This window comes from Nicotiana tabacum, chromosome 4 (assembly GCF_000715075.1).
Source record: "Nicotiana tabacum cultivar K326 chromosome 4, ASM71507v2, whole genome shotgun sequence".
NCBI classification, from domain to species: domain Eukaryota; kingdom Viridiplantae; phylum Streptophyta; class Magnoliopsida; order Solanales; family Solanaceae; genus Nicotiana; species Nicotiana tabacum.
In genome coordinates, this window is record NC_134083.1 from 36879765 (window position 1) to 36905959 (window position 26195).

At 36.5% G+C, this 26195-nt stretch overlaps 1 protein-coding gene and 1 long non-coding RNA gene across 2 annotated transcripts; both read left to right on the plus strand.

Annotated features, from left to right (window-relative positions):
• The first annotated feature begins 11024 nt into the window (after positions 1-11024).
• LOC107766115 (uncharacterized) lies at positions 11025-12421 on the plus strand. Its single transcript, XM_016584845.2, has 2 exons — positions 11025-11597; positions 11699-12421. The coding sequence occupies exons 1-2, from the start codon at positions 11025-11027 to the stop codon at positions 12419-12421; spliced, it is 1296 nt and encodes a 431-aa protein (XP_016440331.2).
• Positions 12422-15454: 3033 nt separating this feature from the next.
• LOC142180198 (uncharacterized) lies at positions 15455-17565 on the plus strand. Its single transcript, XR_012708360.1, has 3 exons — positions 15455-16625; positions 16721-16868; positions 17075-17565. It is a non-coding gene; the product is annotated as an uncharacterized LOC142180198 (long non-coding RNA).
• Positions 17566-26195: the final 8630 nt, after the last annotated feature.

Sequence of the window (26195 nt, forward strand, 5' to 3'; positions counted from 1 at the left end):
ATCCAAATTGGACAAAATCACTCTCTGACCGAGAGGTATTGAGTGGGTATTTGAGTGTTGATGGCTATAATACATCCCGACCAATAAAACAAGCTTTAAGGCTTACAACCCATTAAGCGAACACCTGGGTGAAGGTCATATCCCTAGGCCTTTTATATCATTTGAAAAACAACCAAAAATAATTTTCTAGTTTAAATTCTTAGTTTGTAATCTTAGGTTAAAATTTTAAAACTAGACCTAGAAACGACCAAATTTTGTGGAAGTACAATTTGAGATAATTCAAGTTCATGCACTATAATATATATCCTTAAGACCATTCATAGCTTTCTGTGAAAAATCGACCCCGACTCCTTGTTGGGTATTACTATTGCATCGACCGTTTTCATATCCTTAAATAGAGGAGTGAAATTGGACGAGATCAGTTTCATTTAAGTTTCTTACCAGCCCAATTTCTTCATCATTGTGTTCCTACCTCTCAGAAAGAATGTTAATTTCAAAAACAACATGCATACTTTCTTCTACACACAGTTCTTTTGTTATATATCTTATATGCTTTGCTATGTGAAGAATATCCCAAGAATACTCCCTCATCACTTCTGGGATCAAACTTACCTAGGGAGTCTTTTCCATTATTGTGCACAAAGCACTTACATCCAAATGCCCTAAGATGAGATATATTTGGTTTTCTCCCTTTAAGTAACTTATAGGGAGTCTTCTCAATATGAGGTCTAGTCATGCACCTATTTATGATGTAGCATGCAGTGTTCACAGCATCTGCTCAGAAGCTATGGGGCAATTTACTAGCAAGTAGCATAGTCCTAGCCATCTCCTCCAGTGTCCTATTCTTTCTTTCAACTGCTCTATTTTGCTGTGGAGTCCTAGGAGCAGAAAAATTATGATCTATGCCATGCTCATCACAAAAGTTTGCTATGGGAGATGTAGCTCGCGCATGGCTAGCTGAGCTTCTGGCAGCTCCGAGACCACCATCACCATGGATCACAGTAGGGATTCCAATTCAGCGGAACACCCTGGATTTTGAGGCAAAGGGATGGAAGACGTTTGTGTGTAGAAGAATAGACCCATGCCGGAATGAAACAAATCTACCAATACCGCGAGCTGTGCTAGTTGCCTCGATCATGGCCGAGTACCCAATCAATGGGTGTACCGTGATGTCGGTCAACATGTCCTTGGTTCCCAGGCAAGGTGACACCTCCTACCCATATCCAAACACTATCACTGAGTACCTCATAGATGTGGGGGTGGAACCAAAGGATTTTGATACCAAGGGGAGGGCGAAAAAGCCTTTCTTGTGGTATTCGTTGATGGATGGTGGAAACCCAAAGAAGAAGGGTCAGCCCTCTACTACTGCAGGCCAGTTTGATGAGCCTGCCGAGGTAGCTGCTAGGACAGTTGATGTGCCATCTACTTCAGTAGATTCTTTTGATAGTGCAGAAGCTATGCCTCCACCTCTTTCTTCAGGTCCTTCAGCATCAGTGCCTTCCACATCGGTTTTGAAGCCGGTGCCCATGCCCACTCATCCACTATCTGAGCTGCGGGTCTCCCAAATACTGGCGAGCCTCAACACCTGGATGTAGACAGCCACAACAAAGTTGACTGACATATCCAGTGCTGTTGTAGCACAGTCATCCATCCTGGTACCCCATATTCCTTCGACAGTGGAGGACACATTGGAGATCTTGGAGAACCAGACCACCATCATGAACACCTTGGTAGCACATGGATCAGTGATTGAGGAACTGGGAAGTAGGTAAAGAAAATAAGGAAATCCCAGGCGTCCAAGAAATCAATTGACAGGTTGAGGATTAGGGGTGGGCATTTGGTACTTCAGTTCGGTATTTAAGAATTTCAGTTCGGTATTTCGGTATTTAGTTTATCAATTGTGTATACCAAATACTGTACCAAAGTATTTCGGTACGGTTCAATATTTCTTATTTTAGTTCGGTACGGTTTCGGTACGATTTCGGTTTGATACATATTCATGTATCACGTATTGCTAAGTTCTAAGAGCCTAAGCATTAAGCAAGCAGAAACAAGCTGGATACACACTTGATTATCACAACAAGTACTTGAAAAGGAAAAGAAGTAAATAAATTATCACAACAAGCTAAGATAGTAAGATGAAGGCCCTCGTCATATGTCGTAGTCTCACAGACTCACAGTAAGCCATATGCATGTGCAAAATAAAGAACTAAGAAACTGGAAACATTAGCTGCCAGTAGTAACAAGCAGCAGCCCAGCAACAGAATGTCTAACCTAGCAGCAGAATGTCTAACCCAGCAGCAGAATTTCTAATTCAAGTTTACACTTTTTCACACAGATGCAACAAAAACACAGATGCATCATGCAACAACCACTAACGAGTAGCAGCAGAATTAAACACAGTGCAACAAACACAGAGAGGGCATAAGCCTACCAAACAGAATTCAAGTTTACACTAATAGTCTCGAATCAACTTAGTCTTAAATAAGGATTTCAGGAAGACGCTCAATACAACCCCTAATATGCTTCCTTAAACAATATGTGCCATCCCTCTTTGGATGAACATTATAGACTCGACCACAATGCTTGCACTCTACTTTGCGAATTTCTCCCTTATCTTCTATCACCTCAAAGTGTTCCCAATATGCGAGCGTACTTTAGGAGCACGGGGCATGATTGGACTTGAACCTAAAAAAAGAAGAAGATAAATCATAAGTTAGAATATTATTTTTTGATGATAATAGAACAAAACTACAAAAGTATATCACCAAACAAATAGAGTATTAAACTTACCACTCAAGTTGCAAGTTGTAACTATACATCAACAATGCTAGTAGTGCTTCCATTATTTTCCATATCTAGAGATAACCTGACCAAATATGACATACAAATAAACAAGAGAAATACATTAAGGATCTAAAATAATCATTGCCACACCGCATAGAAACAATAGCATGGTCATGAATCTTTCATCTTTCTAATAAGGCTAGTATTTTCTTCCATACAACATAAGAAGTGTTATTATTAGAAGCAATTTGTATTTTAAAATTAAAGAAAAAAGGAAGCTCCAAACGAGGAGCTACCTCCCAAAAAAATGATTTTCTTAAATTATTCACTTGCTAATTTCTGCTTGCACCTTCTCGATAAAGCTAAGCATGGTTTCTAATCCTTTCTCATCTGAAAAAAAGAAGAAGATGGTATTTGTTATTGTTGTTAAATGACATTGGCTACATTAAATGAAGTTAAGCTAATAAATATGTTAAGAGGGGTTACCAAATCTTGGTATAGTGTGGCCCTTAGGATGATGAATCATCGCAGTCGCAGTCACATGCTCACAGCCGATCTGCTCACTTCTTTCTTGACACTTGAGAGTGGAGAGAAACCTAATTTTAATTCCTATAGTTAGAAACTAGGGAAAGAGACTAAGAGAGTAAGGGAGTTGGGCCTAGTCTTATTGGGCTAGAGATACAAACTTAAAATTTTGGGTTGGGCTAGGGCAGTGTAGGACTAGCATAGGAATTAGGAAGCACATGAAATTCTTTAAAAGTTCGGTATTTAGGTATACCGAAATTTCAAGATCTTATTACCGAGGACCGTACCGTTATACCGAAAATTTAATATCGAATTATACCGAAATACCGAAAATACTGAAACTGAAATACCGAATTAATTTGTTCTAGTTCGAAATTTAGATTTTTGGATTTTATGCCCACCCCTACTGAGGATAGAGGTGACCAAGATAGCAGCAGCTGGGGAGCTTCCATTCGATTTGCTCATAGGGTCAGACCCACCAGCATCAGCAGCTCCAGCACCACCACCTGTTCCTGTGGTACCAGCTGGCCAGTTTGAGGAGCTAGATATGGCTGCCGACACTGCTGAGGTGGTGTGCCAGATGTTCACCAACCCAGTTACTCCCGGAACCAGGGATGATGAGATCTAGTTAGAGGACACTGAGGGCGGTGACTGCTATGGACACAGAGATGTCCAAGACCACATAAGGAGTCCTCTTTACTCTTACCTTTCCTTATTCTGTTAAGCATTGAGGACAATGCTTATTTTTATTCGGGGGGGGGGTGGAGTCTATTTGATATTTGGATAATTTGACATTTGGTTTATAATAACTTATAACATTTTTTTTCTTTGCATTATGTATATATTCTTCTCTCTCTCTATTGATGTATATATTTTCTCTTTTCCTCTCTCATTATGTATATTCATTTATGCTTTGTAGCTTCTTTATTTTGTTTTCTTATTAGTCAATGTTTAATTCAGTAGCTTCTTGTTTAGTCTAGTAACTTCTTATTAATTTTGTAGCTTCTTTTTATGTTTTTAGTGGTCAATAAGCCTTTGGTTTTCTTAATGCCACGGTTCTTTCCAAAGGTAGTTTTGTGTGAACCCAGTGATTCTTCCCAACGATGGATGGCGTGAAAACCTTCTTAAGGGATTGAGTCTGTTTTTGGTGTTTAGGTAAGAATAGTAGTAATAATGAATAAAAAGACCTAATTGAGCTAAGCTCGAAGAGTCAAACATGCTTCACTTGGTACCAACACACTTAACTATGTGCTTATGGTTAAAAACAAGGTTTTAAAAAGAAAAATAGCTCTAGTAAGTGACCTTATAACTCTTGTATTGACTTAGGCAATCGTCGAGTGGTTTAGTCAAGCCATAGTGATTTTCAATCTTGAATATATTCGTTGTGGTCCCTCGACTCTATTTTTCTTTAACAATCGTGAGAGGTGAGATATTTTTGTTGCAAGTCCAAGTACCTGTGCAAATGGTCTAGAACTTGCCCCGAATGTATTTCTAGGCGAAATTTTAAGTTTTGCTTGGCTTGAGAAGTGATTATATGTTCTCCTTGACCCGTTTGAAATTTTCCATGACCCACCGATGTTGTTATCCCTAGTCAATCCATTTGAACCTAAAACTTTTCTCATTTGATAACCATGTTACAAGCCTTTACCCATTTTTGAAATGACCCTCTCTTGGCACCCGAGCTTCCCTTAACACTCTTGAGAAACAATTGGCTAAAACATACGTTTGGGGGAGAGATGAGGAGTTTGAAAAAGGTATCAAAGCACAAAAAGATAAAAGAAATGAAGAAAAGGAAAGGCCAGAAAAAAAGAAAGAAAGAACAAAAATGCAAAACGAAAGTGAATAAGTTGAAGAGTCGAAGGGATTCAAAGAAAGAGTAATGATGCAAAGCATGGAGAAAGTGGAGAGGAGAAAATGAATATAATGACCAAGAAAGAGTGATGCTAAGTCTCTCTAGTTCCCGTAAGGAAAAAGAAAATGCCTCAAAGAGTAGGCAAAACATGAGCCGAAAAGAGAAAATGGAGTGCTTAAGGAAAGATGAACCCGTTCTAATCCAACATATCCAACCTTAGTCCAAAAGCCTTCATTACATTCCGAAAAAGCCCTACATGATTTCTAACCTAGTGAACTTACATTAGCGGTGATCTATATGAGGGGCAAGCATATGGTACTTAGAGACGTACTTGTGACATTCTTTTGAGAGAGATGAGCGAACTTTTCACAAATATTTGAATTGAGTGCTACATTCTTAAGTAAGATATGCTAACGGAAAGTAGAGGAGGAAGAGTTTGGGATCCATAATGACCTACATGAAAGATCGAGCTTCCTTGATGAATAAAGTCAACTCTTGATGCTCATGCGTCACATTAAAACTATTTGTGCTTAAGAATTCAAATCATTGTCTTGTTGATAATTCATAAGTGTTGTGGGTAATTGTTGGTCCCAATTGATGTGTTATTGATGCATCTTAGATTAGCTGGAATAACTCTTAACTTGTGGAGGTGGGAATTACCTTATTTTCTTGAGGACAAACAAAAGTTTAAGTTTGGGGGAGTTGATAAGTAGGGATTTTGACTACTTATTAGCGCCTTTTAGCTTTCGTTTTATCCCAAAAGCGTTTAACTGTGTTCCCAAAAACTGATACAATATGCTTAATTGCAGGAGTATTGGAAAATGAGCCAATAAGATGAAATCCAACTCATGAAGGAGTGATCTAAACTCATGAACAAAAACAGGCACAAAAGCTCAAAGTGCGGACCGTAGAATATCATTCGCGGCCGCAGATTGTGAAGGCAGGCTTATCAGAGACAAGTGCAAAGTGCGGTACGCATATGAAATGTGTGGCCGCATAATCTAAGCAAGATCAAAAGTTTAAGGAGTTCTCATTTCAAGCTAAAAGGAAGTGCGGACCGCACAATTATTGTGCGGACCGCACAATTATTGTGCGGCCGCAGAAGATCAGTTGTGCGGCCGCAATTGCATTTGTGCGGTCCGCAGAAGAGCCATGTGTAGCCGCACTCAGAAATGTGTAGACTGCAGAAAGAGAGATGTGCAGCCTCACTCAGAAATATGCGGACCGCAAAAAGAGAGTTGTGTGGCCGCACTCAGAAATGTACGGACCACAGAAAGAGAGAGATGCGGCCGTGGTTCAGAATTGTGCGGTCGCAAAAGTCCAATCCTGCCAAGCTGAAGAAAAGTGCAGACCGCAGATGGAATTGTGCGGCCGTTGAACCTCCGAAAGGGTAATTTTGTCCGAAAATTCCAGCACTGTATAAATAGAATAGTTTTACTTTTTAGGGCAACTTTTGGAACTTTTGACATCAGCAACTGTTTACTTTGCTTCTTTTAGTAGTTTTAGCTATTTTGAGCTTTTTGAATATTAGTTTTATCATTTTAGTCATTAATATGGTTTTAATTATCACTTTCTCTTCTTTATGTTCTAATTTAAGCATGAGTAGAAAGATTTTTACTAGGGTTGTGACCCAACCCTAGTGTGTGAACTTGATGGGTGTTTGACTTATTGCTTGTTTATGGTTGGGTGTTGATTATCTAGCCTTGTTCTTGCTTTTAATTGAAGATTTAATGGTTGTAAATATTATTTCATGCCTAATTGACTGGGTCTATATTTGAGAAAGAGAGACTTAGTCTAGAAAACTTGGTTAGCACGGAATTAAGTCAATCGAGTGATTGATAAATCCAATTAAAGGGCTGAATCAAGAGATAGTAAAACCCGACTTGAGTTTATTATCAACTGCTTTGTTCAATACCCATTTGGACTTGAGAAAGCCAAATTGGACAAAATCACTCTCTGACCGAGAGGTATTGAGTGGGTATTTGAGTGTTGATGGCTATAATATATCCCGACCAATAAAACAAGCTTTAAGGCTTACAACCCATTAAGCGAACACCTGGGTGAAGGTCATATCCCTGGGCCTTTTATATCATTTGAAAAACAACCAAAAATAATTTTCTAGTTTAAATTCTTAGTTTGTAATCTTAGGTTAAAATTTTAAAACTAGACCTAGAAACGACCAAATTTTGTGGAAGTACAATTTGAGATAATTCAAGTTCATGCACTATAATATATATCCTTAAGACCCATTCATAGCTTTCTGTAAAAAATCGACCCCGACTCCTTGTTGAGTATTACTATTGCATCGATCATTTTCATATCCTCAAATAGAGAAGTGAAATTGGACGAGATCAGTTTCATTTGAGTTTCTTACCAGCCCAATTTCTTCATCATTGTGTTCCTACCTCTCAGAAAGAATGTTAATTTCAAAAACAACATACATACTTTCTTCTACACACAGTTCTTTTGTTATATATCTTATATGCTTTGCTATGTGAAGAATATCCCAAGAATACTCCCTCATCACTTCTGGGATCAAACTTACCTAGGGAGTCTTTTCCATTATTGTGCACAAAGCACTTACATCCAAATGCCCTAAGATGAGATATATTTGGTTTTCTCCCTTTAAGTAACTTATAGGGAGTCTTCTCAATATGAGGTCTAGTCATGCACCTATTTATGATGTAGCATGCAGTGTTCACAGCATCTGCCCAGAAGCTATGGGGCAATTTACTAGCAAGTAGCATAGTCCTAGCCATCTCCTCCAGTGTCCTATTCTTTCTTTCAACTGCTCTATTTTGCTGTGGAGTCCTAGGAGCAGAAAAATTATGATCTATGCCATGCTCATCACAAAAGTTTGCTATGGGAGATGTAGCTCGCGCATGGCTAGCTGAGCTTGATTACCTAGTTGTTTCTGAGTTTTTCTAACAAATGAAGTGAACATGTCAAATGCTTCATATTTAGATATTAAAAATAACGTCCAAGTAAACCTAGAGTAATCATCAATAAGCACCATAACATATCTCTTACCACATCTGCTCAATGTTCTCATTGGTCCACAAAGATCCATATGGACCAGTTCCAACGTCCTGGTGGTGTTTACCATTTTCTTGCTTTTAAAAGAGGATCTTACATGCTTCCCTCTTGCACAAGCCTCACAAAATTTATCTTTCTTGAACTTAATATTAGGCATCCCTATCACCAAGTCCTTAGAAACTAGTTTGTTGAGTTGGCTTAGACTGGCATGTCCAAGAGGGTGTTTGGATGGGCTTAAAAGTTGGTCAAACCAGCTTTTAAGCCCTTTTTTATTTTTTGGAGTGTTTGGCAAAAAGAAAAGCTGCTTAAAAAAAAGCTAAAAAGTGCTTAAAAAAGCCAAAAGCAGCAAGTTGGCTGACCCCAACTTTTTCGATTTTGGCTTAAAATCCATTTTAGTTTGACCAATAAAATTATTTTCTTGTCCATTATAAATTTTCATAATACCAAAATTACCCTCAGTCAAAAAACCCTAAAACATCATACTTCTCCTATTTCCTTCACTTCTGCAGACTGTCGTTCCTCTTCTTTCCTCTTCCTCTATGCTTTATCTTCATTTTTCTTGACTTTTCCTCAAACATTTAAGTGGAAATCAATCGTCGTTGTAAGTTTTTCTCGATCCTTATTGTAATCGTGATAATTTATTGATATTACGGTGTCATTCTCGATTCCATCTACTTCCTCTGTTTCTACAATATGTATTTTGTATAGCGTTTTAGAAGAGAACTACATTAATTCTTTACTCCTTATATTTGCACATATTATAATTAAGGTCGTATGTGAAAAGGATCGGAGCCCTCCTTATGTGTTGGTTGTAGGCGTCGATATTTTTGTAAATCTAGAAATAAATGTAAATTGTGGCAATTGGCGTAAGTGCAGTAACCTAGTTACGTTGTATATTTTTGTTAGCTTCACAAAATAATTATCGTGGTGGGGAGAACACTCAAATGCTTATGAAATATCCATGTACCAAAATTGGGGACTAAACTTTCCTGACTTTTCCTGTTTATGAGCAAACCTGTTAAGTTATCACAGTAAATAGAGCCTACTGGATATATTGGATATTTTATTAGTCACTCAACTAATGAGGAAGTTTCTTCTACTTTAATTAGATATTTCTTTCTTCTTTCTTCAGATTATTTACATTCAATCATGACGGAAAGTAACGCTAAGTGGGACGATGAGGTTCATATTATATTTATTGAGTTATGTGAGCAAGAGATTAGAAAGAAAAATAGATCAAACACTTACTTATCTAAAGATGGGTGAAAAAATATAATTAATAAGTTCGAAAAGAAGACGGGAATAGTGTATAATAAAAAATAATTGAAAAACCATTGGGATTACATGAAAGCCGAATGGACACTTTTTAAGCAGTTGATGAGAGGAGAGACAGGTTTAGGATGGGATGCCACAAAAAATACAATTATAGCAGATGATGATTGGTGGGAGTGAAAAATTAAGGTACATCTCTCATATTGCTACATGTGTGGTTCTTTTTCTTTTTCATTGCTAAATTTCTTTTTTAGCTTAAAGTGGCTTTGAATTTTTTTAAGGAGAATGCTCGATATAAAAAATTTAGGAACAAAGATCTTTCGCTCATATGGTTTCGCTACGACGCACTATTTGCTGATGTTGTTGCCACAGGAGAAAGAGCACGTGCAGAAATCAAGAACAATCGTCCGGCATTGAACTAAATCTTGACGAAGAGGGAATAAATGATATTAATGGTTGTGACAAAGAACACTTTACTCTTCTTAATGATGAAATGAGCGATGAAAGTGATGATCTACAGAATATAAATTCTGTTATGTTTCCAGAACCATCACTAAAAAGACAAAAATCAACCGATGGTGTTAGCACTAGCAGTCAAGTAAGAAAAAAGAAAAAAACAGCTGCAACATTAATAAAAGAGGATATACACTCTCTCATAGAGTTTATGTCTAGAAAAAGCACTGCAACATCTCCTGCAGTTGATGAAACATCCATCGAAAAGTGTATTGGCAAGTTGGAATAAATTCCTAATATTCTAGCAGGGTGTGAAATTTACAGTTTCACTATGAATATGTTTCGCAAGAAAAATAACCGACAAATGTTTTTGGGGATGCCTACTGATGAAGCTCGCAAGTCTTGGTTAAGTTTAACTATCAGTTATACCTCAAGAAAAATGGATAATGTATTGTTGTGATTGAATATTTTTATTGTTCCGTATTCGAATATTATAGTTGTATGTGTAATCTTTATTATGGTTTCATGTGTAAGCTTCCGTTATGGTTTTTATATGTAAACATGCATGGAATATTTTCCTACACATCTATGTGTAACCTTCAGTTATGGTGCTAACTTCATTGATGGTAGGACTCATCTTTGCTTTATGCGTTGCCTGGGATGTAGTTACCTTTCATTTGCTTGATTGTTGCCTTTCATTTGCTACCTTTCATTTGAGGATTAACAACATCAAATTAGTGGCTACCTTTCATTTGCTTGATTGTTGCCTACCTATCTACACAAAAGAAGTAAAAGAAGATTACCATTTTGCTTTCCCCTTCTTTATATTATAGTGAGATGTGTTCTGGTGCTGTATAGGTAGCTACTAATCTGATGCATAACAATATCTATATGACAACTAAAGATATTATGATATGCATCCTTGTATGTTTCCTAACTTGCAATGGTCATGTGTTGTCCGGCAGAAATGAAGTAATGGAAAATAATTCCTAGCTTTAGTTATGTGTATGTTTCCTAGTTTGCAATGGAAAATGGAGAAATGGGTTGAGATGGTCTGCAATTAGCCAGTTAGTTAACTTTATGTTTCCATTTCAGTTAAATGGAGAATTCGAACTTTAGCGACTTGTTAGATCCTTATCCAAGTTATTCGTCAGATGATGAAGATGAAGAAGAATTGGAGGAAATACGGAGGGAGCAAGATGAGAAGGAATGGATGGCTTTGTGCCAAATAACAGGTAAATTAATTTTGATGTATTACAAAAAATACCTATGTAAGGAACCTTGTCGTACATCTAGTCGCTCTGGAAATGCATTTATTCAAGAGATATTAAGAGGAAACGAGACTCGTTGTTATGAAAATTTTCGATTGAGGAAGTCGGTGTTTGTTGATTTATCGAATGATTTAGCTGAAAAGTATGGGCTTAAACCCACACGCGGAATGTCTATACACGAGATATTAGGCATGTTCTTGATGACTTGTGCACATGGAGCTGGAAATCGATTGATACAGGAAATCTTTCAACATTCGGAAGAAATAATTTATAGACACTTTCATAGTGTTTTAAAGGCCATTTGTGAACTTGCTAGAGATATTATAAGACCACATCCAAATTATAATGATGGTGCAGGAGCTCACAAGCCATGTAACGGTCGATATCTCCCTTTCTTTAGAGTAAGTAATAATTTTACCTAATTATTTTTTATTAAACTTATAACTTAACTTTTATAAGTATTATTAACTTAAGTTTTATTTATACTTGTATATGTATATAGGATTGTATTGGAGCACTTGATGGCACACATGTTAAAGCAAGATTACCGCAAGGTCAAGAGAAACCATATATTGGACATAAAGGTTATCCGACTCAAAATATTCTTGCTGTCATAGATTTTAATATGTGTTTTACATTTGCATGGGCTGGGTGGGAAGGAGCATCTCACGATAGTCGCATATTTGGTGAGGCCCTTCGTAGACCAGAACTCAATTTTTTACGTCCAATTGGAAATAAGTATTATCTAGTTAATGTAGGATATCCGCACATGAAGGGATACATGGCTCCAAACAAAGGAGATAATGTGAGATACTACCTAGCACAATTCCGCCGCGGTGCAACAAGAGAATTACGTGAACCAAGAGGACAAATTGAAAAATTTAACTATTTGCATTCTTCTTGTAGAAATATTGTAGAGCGCACATTTACGGTTTGGAAAGCAAGATGGTCTATTTTGCGAGACATACCCTTCTATCAAATTGACACTCAAAGAGACATCGTACTTGCTACTATGGCCATTCATAACTATATTAGAAAGAAATGCAATATGAATGATGCATTCCGAGGAGCTGAGAATGAGCTATATGTTCCATCTGTTGATCCTGATGTTGGTACATCTTTGAGAACTAATAACAATATAAATGCGAAAAATGTGAAAGAGCAAAGTGATCTCGTTTGGATGGGTCTTCGTGATTTGATTGCTAATGAAATTTGTGAAGCTTGATACTTGTAATTAGAGAGTAAAAACACTAGCTGGTTAGACATTTGTTAAATTTATTAAAATATTTTTATTAAGAGAGAAATTTCTTTTATGTATTTGTCCGCATATAAGTCAATGGTTACCATACCTGGCATAAAAAGAAATGAGCTTCCTTCAACTTTCCATGGATGTAACTACATCTTTAATTTTTCAAGAGTAAATGGACCAAAAGGGAAAGAGGAATTCAACAAAATAATTTGATATTTTAAATAGGTTGAGACTTTTATGATTGAAAGTGGTGAAAAATGAGCATTCAAGAATTATATTTATAAAAATTATCTAAATTAATTAATTAAATTAAAATATAAATTATTTTTTATTTGCATTAATTCATAATTAAATATAGTGTAGTAATAAGCTCTTTTATAATGTTAACAGCTTTAAGGATATTTTGTCTTTTTAATAGAAAAAAGTGCTTACCAGCACTTGTTTGCCAAACACTTCAACAATTTTTTTTTAAGTTTCAGCACTTTTATCCAAACATGTAACTGCTTATTTATAAAATAAGCTCCAGCACTTAAAAGCTGCTTAAAAGCCACTTTTTTAAGCCAATCCAAACGGGTTCCAAGTCTCTTGTGCCAAAGGAGGGGATCGGTATCCAACACACTTAATCAAGTGAGTTCATTATCTGAATGTGTGGACAGATCCACAACATATATGTTGTTCACTATTTTTCCCTGCAAAACTATCTTGTCAGTGGTAAGATTAATCACAAAGCATTTTGTAGAGGTGAAGGCTACCATGTTACCTCTATCACACAATTGTGATACACTTATTAGACTGTACTTCAGTCCATTTATCAAGTAGACATTCTCAATAGAGTGAGAATCAGTTTTACCTACCTTTCCAACCCCAATGATCTCACCTTTCTTTCCATTTCCAAAGGAGACATTACCTTCTTTAAGGTCCTCAAGTGAAAGGAATTAGTTCTTGCTTCATATCATGTGCTTTGAGCAGCCACTATCCATGCACTATATTTGGCTGTTCCCCTTCACTTGGACCTACAAAAAAAAATCAGGGGTAGGCAAAAGGATAAATCACATTCTTTTTAGCCCAACTTGGCAGCCTATTTTTCCCTAGAACAGATTTTTTGTTCTTTTGACTTGCCTTCTCTTTTGCAGTACATTCACTTTTATAGTGACCGGTGTTACCACAGTGTGTGCAAATCTTGTTCTTAGGGAGTGTGAGGTACTTGCTTTTGGGATCCCACTTAGGTGCAGAGTTTCCAAAGCCAAGTCCTCTTCTGTTGCTATTATGATGTTCTTGTAGCCATGAAAGTGCATCAGAGGACCTGTTCCATTTACAAGTTCTATCTAGCTCATGCTTGACCTTGTTCAAATCCTCTGTTAGGACTCTTACCTGTTCATCCCTCTTATTTAGCTCATATTTTACCTTTCCTAAATTTTTTTCTAGTGTGAGTTGTGTGACACTAGCTATTTCTTTACCTGTTCCTAACTTTAATTTCAGATCATTAGATCTAATTTCTAAGACAGATGTGTCAAGTGCATGAACCTGGTTCTTCAAAATAATATTTTATTTTTCAGTGTCACAAGCCCTAATTTTCAGGTTTTTGCACTTTGTTTTAAAAAATTACACTCTTTTGACAACTGTTCTTTTTCAGAACTTATATTCTTAGATTCATCAATTAAAGTTAGCAATAGTTCTGATAATCTATCTTTAGAAAGGAATTTAATTTTATCCTTTAGGTCCAGAAGACTTATCTCAGAATCTTCATCAGGTTCATCTTTAGATTCTTGAATTGCTATAAGAGCTCGTTCAGTATCATCATCATCATCATCATCATCATCATTCATCATCATCATCATCATCAATGTCCTCATCTGAACATTCTTCCCAGGCAGCAACCATTGCTTTGGATGACCCTTTGTTGTATTTTTTTTTATCATGAACATGTTCTTTTTTTCCGTTTCTTCTTTTAGATCTCTCCTTAATCAACTAGACTTCCCATATAGGAAAGTTCTTGATCATGTGGTTCGTTTTACCACATTTGAAGCATCCATTAATCATCTGCAAGTGATCTCTTCTCCTCTCCTTCCATAAGCAATAGTAGTGATCATTGGATTGTGGCCTAGTGGTGGATTACTCTTTACAGTTTTCAGGTAGTGCACTCATCTTGATCTATTCCTAAGGTATTAGCCTCTTTAAGGATAACCTGCTCTGATACCAATTGATATTTTGTACTTCAATACCACACAAGAGGGTGTGAGTGATTTATGTGGTATTAAATTTTTACGTGTACAGATTATTGAAAGACCTGGTTCTTCTATGTGTTCCTTATACTACTGTTGCGAAATAATAAATACGGAAAGTAAAAAATACAAGTATTTCACGTAAAAAACACCTGGCTCAAAAGGTGCAAAAACCACGACCTACTACTCAGTAGGATTTTTTCCAACACTTCACTAAATCACTGAACCAAAACAGCATTTACAAAACTCTTTGTAAACCTAAGGATTACCTCTAATCCCTTTGTGGTAACCAACCTCTAGATATTCCGACAACTTCAAGTTACCTCTAACTTGAATACAACACTCATAGTACCTAGTACAATTGCTTCTTGATAAAGTTGAAAGGTACAGTTTGAAACACCTACTACAGTGATACTAGAGTAAAGTTAGACACTTAGAATTGGTTCTTCTATCTGGTTCATGTAGCTTCAGGTTCGCACACTTGAATCATACAAGAGTTGTTTTCAAAATGCCTTGCTATTTTGCTCTCAACTCACGTTTAACTTCAACGTTTGTACTTGCCTGTAAAATGAGAACATCCTGCAATATATAGAGTTAGTAGAATAGGAAATAACTAGAAGTCTAATGCTTTACTCTTCCTTGGTGGAAGAGTTTTATTTATCTTCAACTTCTAACTCCTCCCTTATCTAGGATAGAGTTCTTTTCGAGTAAGGAGTCCTTCTCCTTATCACTTATGCAACCTTTTAGTTCAGGAGATATCAGATATAACTACTTAAGCTTATCTCCTTTACGTGCATACCTTGTGCTCGAATTTATCCGTGTCTGTGTACACTATGTATATGAACCTGGTTCATGCTTGAGTTCCTTTTTCAATTATCAAAACAAACTTCACACATGCCAACAGTAGCATTTTCAATTCCATAACTAGTCAACAAGCTTCATATAGAGTGTGGCGAGCGACTTATATTTGTTAAAACATTAACAATTATTCTAGGTGAAGTTGATGTGAAAAGATTGTTTATATTTTCTTTTAGATTACATAACCGCATTGGTACCCCTATGTCAACCACCAAAGTTTGTTAGGTGGTGAGTATTTTTTGTCCTTAATTAGAAAATGTAGGACTTAATCTTGAAAATAAAATTGTTTTTAGTACGAAATGTTTTACACCCTTAATCGAATCTTTTATTCAAAATTAATCATACATAAAACCGGGGAGAAGACAAAAAAACTCCTACGTCAGCTTTTCTGGACGCACACCTAAACTTATGAGTTATGAAGCAGGCCACTTGGCAATTATCATAATTTGACTGGTAAAAAATAAAAATATAAACAAAAACATGACAAAAATATAAGAGCAAATTGTTGAAAAACTAATTCAAAATTATAGTAGAAAATAAAAATTGTTGAAGATTTAAATTTTACTAATATATTTAATTTATATCTAGTTAAAATTTATATTCAAAATAGTTTTGAATAGGTTTCTAGTTTTTGGTTAAAGTAAGTTTAGTAGTACCATTATAGGAGAATTGCTAATTATTTTTTAATGCGGAGAGATTTGGAGAATTGTAGAATTTATTGAGTAGTAAAATGCATCCAGAAACGCCAAAAAGAAGCAGAAGTAGTTCCCAGTTTCTCATACCCCAGCATTAATTGCATATGATTTATATTCCTTTAGACCCTTTTGTACTTGAGTAAGGAACTGGATTTCATATCCCAACACTCCATTTACTACACCTGAAAGAGCTTTCTGCTTCTTAAAATGGCTCTGTTACAGTGCCGTATTCCTTCTTCTTCATACCTCTCTACAAATCATTATCTTTGCAAACTGGTCAGTACCAATTTACTATTTCAAAATACTAATATCAAGACCACCCATTTCAAGTTTTCAACTCATCTCTCTGCCTTGACCAATTCCTATAACCATTCCTCCATAGGCTCCATTTCCTCATTCACTGAGGTAAAATTTGACCCTCTTTTTAATAAAATCTTTTCATAGTTTGATTATGGTTCTGAATTGGTTTTTGTTTCCACGATTTCTTTTGAATGCTTCAGCTGATCGAGGCTTTAATTAGTAGGAAAGACTTGACGGAATCTGAATCAGAAGATTCTCTTGATTACTTGTTGAATGGAGCTGATGAAGCTTTAATTAGTGCGTTTCTTGTTCTTTTGAGAGCTATAGGAGAAACCTTAATTTGAAGAAGTAAGTGCCAATCTTAAATATTACTCACATTTAGCCATAGACGTTAAATGTTGATGTACACTTTTGAAACATGACTTTGATTACACGAAGATTGCACCTTGTTCTTCAGTGTATTTGCTTTCACTGATTCCATTTATAAGCATAAGCTGGACATTAACCATATGTATTATTGATATATACTGTAATGTGGTAATGGCGATGGTTAGGTAGTGGGATTGGCAAGGGCAATGATAGAGCATTGTAGACAAGTGGAAGGATTAGGTGACGCGGTTGATATAGTTGGGACCGGAGGAGACGGTGCAAACACAGTGAATATCTCAACAGGTGCTTCAATACTTACTGCTGCTTGTGGTGCAAAAGTTGCCAAGGTTGATTGATACTTCTTTTTTTTTTAATTCTCAATGCAAAGTTTTTTTGGTTTCCTTAACAAGTGCAAAAATCTAGAGCTGAAAGAATTTGTGGGATGCCGTAGTAGTTGTAAGTGCTAAAAGAACCACTAGTGCCAACTTGATTTCTGTAGCTTGGATGTAGTAGCTTTTATTCAGAATAAATACTTGTCATATTCACCTAATTAAACTGATTGGATGAGCTATCCAGATACTGCTGTGTATTGAAAGTTTATTCTTTCCTGTATTCCTTTCTACTCGTATAGTTTTAGTGCTACCTATATAAATAGGAGGTCAGTGCATCCAGTTCAAAAACCACTATATTATTTATTTTGATTATGATCTCTGAAGTTGCTAATAGCCTTTCTCTTGAACCTATGTTGGACTAAAATAGTTTTTCTAAGTAGTATGATGGAAGGAGTAACACGTACTTTTTTCTACAGGACTTATGTCTCGTACCTGCACATGTGCTCATTGTGTTTGCTCTCACTCATTGCCACAGAGGGTTGATGTTTGTTTGCCATATTTCTTGTTGCTGTATTTTGTGGAACTATGGCCAAATGATGTTAAGAGTGAAGTAAAAATGTCATTGTAGGGAACTATATCTTGGGTTTAAGCCTTTAGAGCTTAAAAGAGGGTGGATGAGAAATGGAGGGAAAGAGGAAAAATTTGATTTTCCCTCCTTGACAAAGGGACATTGTCCCATATTGGAGGAGGAAAAGACTTTTGATGGGTATATATACAATTACTCTTCTTCTAGCTCTTAAAGAGTTGAGAAGAAGGCAAGCCTTGCGCCGCCATTATTGTTGCTCGGCTTCGGGGAATTGGTCAAATGATCGATCGATTGATTAAAGAAAGATTTATTTTTATTAAAATATTTGTTAATATTAACGCAATATTAATTAATCCAAATTAGACCGTTACTGTAACGGTAATTCAATTTTCCTCCGTTTTAATTTTTCCGTTATAATTTGAATTTGGTAGTTTGCATAAATGACCGTTTTATAAAATAGTCATTTTGAGTTACAACCTTACCTGAAGAGTTGTAACTCTTTAATATAACCCAACGTTTTTTGGCTATAAATACATGAATTCTCCCTTAGATTTTTTTTACGAAAATTCTGATTACTCCTTATTCTTTCTGCATTGTTTTAATAGAAAAGGAAACAGTATGTGTGATTTACTATTGCTCTTTGAGTTCGTTGATCACTGGGGTTTGAAGTACCACTACACCGGTGAGGTTATCCGTTCTATCCTTGGAGAAAATAATCCTAAACCTCGAGTACTAGGAGAAGATTAAGTTCCTTAAGGAAACACTGTGAATTCAGTGGGCTCGGATTTTTTTTGTTCTTTTACATTTCTGATTTTTTCCATTGTACTGGTTTTGAATACAGATTTCTAACAAGCTTAAGGAACTTAATTTATTTTTCTGTATTCATCTTATATTCTGTTTGTGGGAGACTAAATCCTAGCGATTTCTACTCTCAATTTGAAGACTAAAATCTTCGGATTTTCTACTCATTTTGTATTCGGTTTGAAAAAATAAAATCTTCACTGTTGTATGTAATCTGTTTCTGTTAAAGTTATTCGGTTTGAAGATTTTAAATACTTCACTGTTAATTAATTTTATTTATGGTTTGTGATTAATAGAAATGACAGAAATAAGAACTCATGTGGTTGGCTCTACGAGCAATGTTGTGTCTTCCAGTCGTTCTGTGCCACCACCGGCTCCGGCGAAAAAGTCCGAAAAACTTTTTGGGATTGACTTCAAATGGTGGCAACAAAAGATGTTCTTCTATTTGACTACTTTGAGTCTACAGAAGTTCATCAAAGAGGACATTCCAGTTCTGCCGGAATCAACTCCTGAGAATGAACGTTTTATGGTGACAGAGGCATGGAAGCACTCAGGCATGGAAGCACTCACATTACAACGTCTATAGTAATGTGAAAACTTCAAAAGAACTATGGGAGGTGTTGAAAAAGAAGTATAAAACCGAGGATGCCGGTTTGAAGAAGTTCGTTGCAGCCAAGTTTTTGGACTATAAGATGGTAGACAACAAGCCTGCCATTACCCAAGTTCAAGAGCTGCAAGTTATCATTCATGATCTCCTTGCTGAAGGTATAATCCGAATTAATGCTTATGTTGAAAGTATTAATTCTATTACTAATTATGAATTTTTTGTTGAAGGTTTGGTCATCAATGAGGCGTTTCAAGTTGTAGCAATGATTGAGAAGTTGCCTCCTTTATGGAGGGAATTTAAGAATTACTTGAAACATAAGCACAAGGAGATGAAACTCGAAGATCTCATCGTTTGATTGAGGATCGAAGAGGACAATAAAGCTGCAGAAAAGAAGACACGTGGGAACTCAAAAATTATGGGAGCAAATATTGTTGAAACTGCTCTAACTAATCCGAAGAAGCGGAAGAAGTCTTCTGGACCAAACAACTATCCCAGCAAGAAGAAATTCAAGGGAAATTGCTGCCACACTTGTGGAAAGGTTGGACGCAAAGCTGCAGAATGCCGTGCTCCAAAGAAAGAGAAGAAAAATGGTCAAGCAAATATGGTTCAAACAAATAATGATATTGATGACTTGTGCGCTATGTTGTCTGAATGCAACTTAGTGGGAAATCCTAAGTAGAGGTGGATTGATTCTGGTGCCACCCGCTATGTTTGTGCTGTTAGAGAAGCATTTGCTTCATATGCTCTCGCTGGACCCGACGAGACCATTTTTATGGGAAATTCTGCAACGGCCAAAATTGAAGGTTATGGAAAGATATTCCTAAAGATGACCTCTGGCAAGGTGGTGACTGTGAACAACGTTTGTCATGTTCCTGAAATATGGAAGAACTTAGTTTCTATTTCACTTCTCGTCAAGAACGGGTTTAAGTGTGTGTTTGTTTCAGACAAAGTTGTAATAAGTAAGAATGAGATGTACTTAGGAAAATGTTACCTTACTGAGGGCCTTTTTAAGCTGAATGTAATGGTTGTTGATAATAATAAAATTTCAGCTTCTTCTTACTTACTTGAGTCAAATAATTTATGGCATATACGTTTGGGACATGTCAATTATAAAACCTTGCGAAGAATAATTAATTTGGAAGTATTGCCTAAGTTTGAATGCGACAAATCAAAATGTCAAATATGTGTGGAATCTAAGTATGTTAAACATTCTTATAAGTCAGTTGAAAGGAATTCAAATCCTTTAGACTTAATTCATACAGATATTTGCGATATGAAGTCAATACCATCTCACGGTGGAAAGAAGTATTTCATAACTTTTATTGACGACACTACTCAATATTGCTATGTTTACTTACTTAATAGTAAAGATGAAGCAATAGATGCATTCAAGCAATACAAAAATGAAGTTGAAACGCAACTTAACAAGAAAATCAAAATGATAAAAAGTGATAGGGGTGGTGAATACGAATCTCCTTTTGAAGAGATATGTTTAGAATATGGAATTATTCATCAAACAACGGCCCCTTACACGCCCCAATTCAATGAGATTGCGAAAAGAAAGAATCGATCATTAAAGGAAATGATGAACGCTTTGTTGATAAGTTCTAGTTTGCCACAAAACTTGTGGGGGGAAGCTATTCTTACGGCTAATCGGATATTAAATTGAGTACCTCATAGCAAAACGCAATCCATTCCATATGAAAAATAGAAAGGAAGCCCAACTTGAATTATTTTAAAGTGTGGAGGTGTTTGGCAAAAAGTGTAAGTTCCTAAACCCAAAAGAGTAAAGATAGGACCAAAAACCTTTGATTGAGTTTTCATAGGATATGCGACCAATAGTAAAGCATATCTTTTTCTGGTGCATAAATCAGAAAATTCCGGCATTCATAATAATGCAGTTATAGATTCAGATAACGATGAGTTCTTCGAAAATATATATTCGTATAAAAAAGAATGTGAGTCGATTGGTGAAGGATCTAAACGACCTCGGGAAGAGACAAAAGAAAGTACGTATAATCAGGAGGATGCAAGACGTAGTAAACGTCAAAGGACGTCTACTTCATTTGGACTAAATTTTGTAACTTTCTTATTGGAAAATGAGCCTCGAACATTTAAAGAAACTATGTCTTCTTCGGAATCATTATTTTGGAAAGAGGCAGTCAATAGTGAAATAGAATCCATACTGAACAACCATACATGAGAATTGGTTGATCTTCCTCCAGGCAATAAATCATTGGGTTCTAAATGGATTTTTAAGAGGAAAATGAAATATGATGGTATTATTGACAAATATAAGGCAAGACTTATGGCCAAAGGGTATAGACACCGAGAAGGTCTTGACTATTTTGATACATACTCTTCAGTTACAAGAATTACGTCCATACGAATATTAGTAGCATTAGCTGCGATATATGGTCTTGAAATTCATCAAATGGATGTTAAAATGTCCTTCTTAAATGGAGATTTGCAGGAAGAAATTTACATGGAATAACCTGAAGGGTTTGTAGTTCCAGGTAAAGAAAAGAAGGCATGTAAACTTGTTAAGTCACTTTATGGACTAAAACAAGCACCCAAACAATGGCATGCGAAATTTGACCAAACAATGTTGTCAAATGGTTTTAAGATAAATGAATGTGATAAATGTGTGTACATTAAAAATGTTACAAATCACATAGTCATTGTTTGCTTATATGTGGATAATATGCTGATAATGAGTAATGACATTGCTAACATAAATGCGGCCAAGCATATGCTAACTAGCAAGTTTGATATAAAAGACTTGGGAGTTACCGATTTAATTCTGGGTATTAAGATCCATAAGACTTCTCAAGGTCTAGCTTTGTCGCAATCTCATTACATAAAAGCAGTACTTGAAAAATTCAAGTACTTAGATTTTAAAGTTGCAAAGACTCCGATTGATGTGAATCTTGCACTTGCAAAGAACAAAGGCCGAAGCATATCACAATTGGATTATGCTCGTGTGCTGGGATGTTTAATGTATATCATGAATTGTACTCGACCAGATATAGTTTGTGCTATAAGTAAATTGTGTCGATATACGAGTAATCCAGGTCAATCTCATTGGATGGGGATGAAACGAGTTTTGGGATATTTAAAATATACCCAAAACTTTGCTTTACACTACAGTAATTATCCTGCGGTGATTGAGGGATACTGTGATGTAAATTGGATCACCGGTTCAACTGATTCTATGTCCACAAGTGGATATGTATTCACTATTGGTGGAGGAGCGATATCTTGGAAGTCATCCAAACAAACTTGTATTGCCCGCTCTACAATGAAGGCTGATTTTATAGCCTTAGAAAAAGCCGGTGAAGAAGCTGAATGGCTCCGGAATTTCTTGGAAGATATTTCATTTTGGCTCAAACTGTTGGCACCAATATGCATACATTGCGATAGTCAAGCGGCAATTGGAAGGGCTGGGAGCGTTATGCATAATGGTAAATCTCGTCATATACGAAGAAGACATAAAACCGTTAGGTAGCTACTCTCTAGGGGGATCATCACAATTGACTACGTAAAGCCAAGCGACAATGTGTCGGATCCACTTACGAAAGGCCTAACTAGAGAGGTAGTTGAGAAATCATCGAGGGGAATGGGACTATGGCCTACGACAAGTCATTGTGGCGGTAACTCTACCTAGAAGACTGGAGATCCCAAGATCTAGGTTTAAGGAGATCAAACAAAGTCATTAATGATGGTTCAACATTGTCAACTAAATATTTTGGTCCATTCTCGTGATGAGACAATGTTCAGTACCAAGGATAAAATATTAAGGCTTTTTAATGGTTTCTAAATTGATATGGGGTATATCAAATAGTGTATCTACGGGATGACACGTTTAGGAATCGCCTATGTAAGTGTGAAGTGTTAGGCGCTTCAAGAAGAACTTTGTAAGGCCAGTTTTCTACGCACTTATGAAACCAGGCGCTGTTCATGGCTGAAACGAACACAACAATGAGAACTAAAGATGGTTAAGGGTTAATTTTGTGACTTATGGTTGTCTAGGTATACACCAAAGTTCGACGGTTCAAAGATATCAAATCTACCGATTGATCGAGTATATCCGATATAAGTTCACTACGAAAAGTTCAAAGGGAAACCTACTTATCCAGATGCGATTAATCCTTGCTTGTAAATCATATAGTTTTTCATGCATATTTCCGTGATATAGCCATTCCCCATTCATGTGGGGGATTGTTGGGTTTAAGCCTCTTAGAGCTTAAATGAGGGTGAATGAAAAATGAAGGAAAAAATAAAAATTTTGATTTTCCCTCCTTGACAAAGGGACATTATCCCATATTGGAGGAGGAAAAGACTTTTGATGGGTATATATACAATTGTTCTTCTTCTAGCTCTTAAAGAGTTGAGAAGAAGACAAGCCTCGCGTCGTCGTCGTCATCGCTCGCTCGGCTTCAAATTAGGATTTGGATTTGGATTTGGTCAAATGATCGATTAGTTGATTAATTTTTTTGACCAAATTTATTTGTTAATATTAACGCAATATTAATTAATCCAAATTAGACCGTTACTATAAAATTTTCCTCCGTTTTAATTTTTTCGTTATAATTTGAATTTGGCGATTTGCATAAATGGCCGTTTTATAAAACATCCATTTTGAGTTGCAACCTTACCTGAAGAGTTGTAACTCTTCAGTATAACCCAACATTTTTTGGCTATAAATACATGAACTCTCCCTCAGATTTTCCTTACGAAAATTCTAATTTCTCCTTATTCTTTCTGCATTGTTTTAACAGAAAAGAAAACAGTAAGTGTGATTTACTACTGCTCTTTGAGTTCGTTGATCACTGGGGTTTGAAGTACCGTTACACCGATGAGGTTATCTGTTCTATCCTGGGAGGAATTAATTCTAAACCTCGGGCACTAGGAGGGGATTAAGTTCCTTAAGGAAACACTATGAATTCAGTGGGCTCAGATTCATTTTCTATTCTTCTACATTTCTGATTATTTCCATTGCTACTGGTTTTGAATATATTTTTGAATACAGATTTCTAACACGATACCGCTGTGTAGGTTCTGTATTTTATGTCGTACTGTTTGTATACAGGAAGTTTCCCAATTTAATAATATTATTCACCTTATTAGAAGATTTTTTTTATAGGCTGCCTAACATCATTTACTTTTTTTACTAATCAAGAATTAACTGAAAAATTCTCTAGAGACTTCGGATATGTGGAATCACTCATTATCTTTAATTTTAAAATTTGGTGATTCTTAATGTTGCTGGATTCAGGGAGTACAATAGTGTGTAGCTCAGGCTGGAATTGGTTTCATGATGGCTCCAATCTACCATCCAGCAATGAAGATTGTTAGACCTATCAGGAAAAAGCTCAAAGTAAAGACAGTATTCAACATCCTCGGGCCCATGCTGAATCCAGCACGAGTGCCTTTTGCTGTAGTTGGAGTTTACAAAGAAGACCTGGTAAATCTTCAACTTCTAATTACACTGATATGATAATGCTCACGGAATGTGGTTATAAGAATATTGTACACATCAATTCTGAATATTGAGGAGCTAATACATCTCATGTTCTATCTTTCTGTATGATTTGGTTGGGTATTGTGCTTAGTGTTAGCTACATCCAGTTTGTAATTAAAGCGCCCTTTTCTTTAGGTCGACAAAATGGCTAAAGTAGTCCAAAGGTTTGGCATCAAAATAGCACTTGTTGTTCACTTGGAAGGTCTAGATGAGATGAGTCCTCTTGGTATGGTCCTATTTTGTAATTCTGGTAAATCTGTTAAATGTAACTTGTCCCAAAAAAAAAACAATTATCAGAAGAAGTAAATCTGTTAAATGTAATTTTATAGTGATGGTGGTCCTTATTTTTGACTTCTCTTGTCTATTCTACAGAATATTTTGTTTGGTCTTTGGCCTTAGCTATTATTGATAATGTATACGGGTAAAATCTGGGATAGAGCATACCCCGATTTTCCTTACAAGAAAATGGAAGAAGGGCACGTACACACGATATTGAAATCGAGGCCGGGAACCTTTCACATCGAGACCCACGAAAGAAGAACGATGTGCTCATCGCCGGGCACGATAAAGCAACGCTCCCCGGACCCAGAACAAATTCTAAAACCTTGGAAAATACGGTAAACGATTAAACACGACGGATAAAGGGCCGTGATATTCGTACCTGATAGGATATTACGGTGCGGATCACGCTCGATGTCGGTTACAGATCAATAATTAACGGGAAAGGAAGATTTTTATCTTTTTTAGACTTGTACTAGGGATGAAACTCTCCTACTATATATAAAGAGGAGGTTTTTTCTTTTGATAGGGAGATGGTAACCCGCAAACCAAGGCAATACCAATTCATTTTCTACTTTCTAGCTATTGAAAACGTTCTTACATAACTGTTTGTTCTGCATCCGATTTGGGTTCGAACCAAGGGTTCGATCAATGGCGAAACCACTTCAACCTAGGTTTGGGCTGGGCCGTAACATTATAACTGGTTTGATCATTCATTTTGTCTTTAACTCGTCTACCTAATATTCTTGATTATTTGTGTTAAATCAGTCCACATATACTTAAAATCGCGTACAAATTTAATTGTTATCTGGGCCCGAATCATTACCGGAACCCTCGGAGCCTTCGGGACCCTCAGGCTCTTAGAGCTCCTTTGCCTCGGCCTTGAGCCTCTTAGCTTTTTCGACCTCGGCCGATAGGGCAAAACCTTGGGCGTGGATCTCTTCGAGGGTCTCTCTCTGGGACAGCCACTTTATGTATTCAGTCTTTGTCTTTAAGCGGGTCTTGGCTTCCTCCACACCGGCCTTGTACTGGGCCACCATTTCCTCGACATCAGTAGAGGTTGTATCTAATTTGGACCTCAGTGCCGCATATTCTCTTCCGAGAGCATCCCGTTCCATGACAGTCGAGCTCAGTTGTGCCCGAAGATCATCATTCAACCGAGGCCAATTATCGGCTT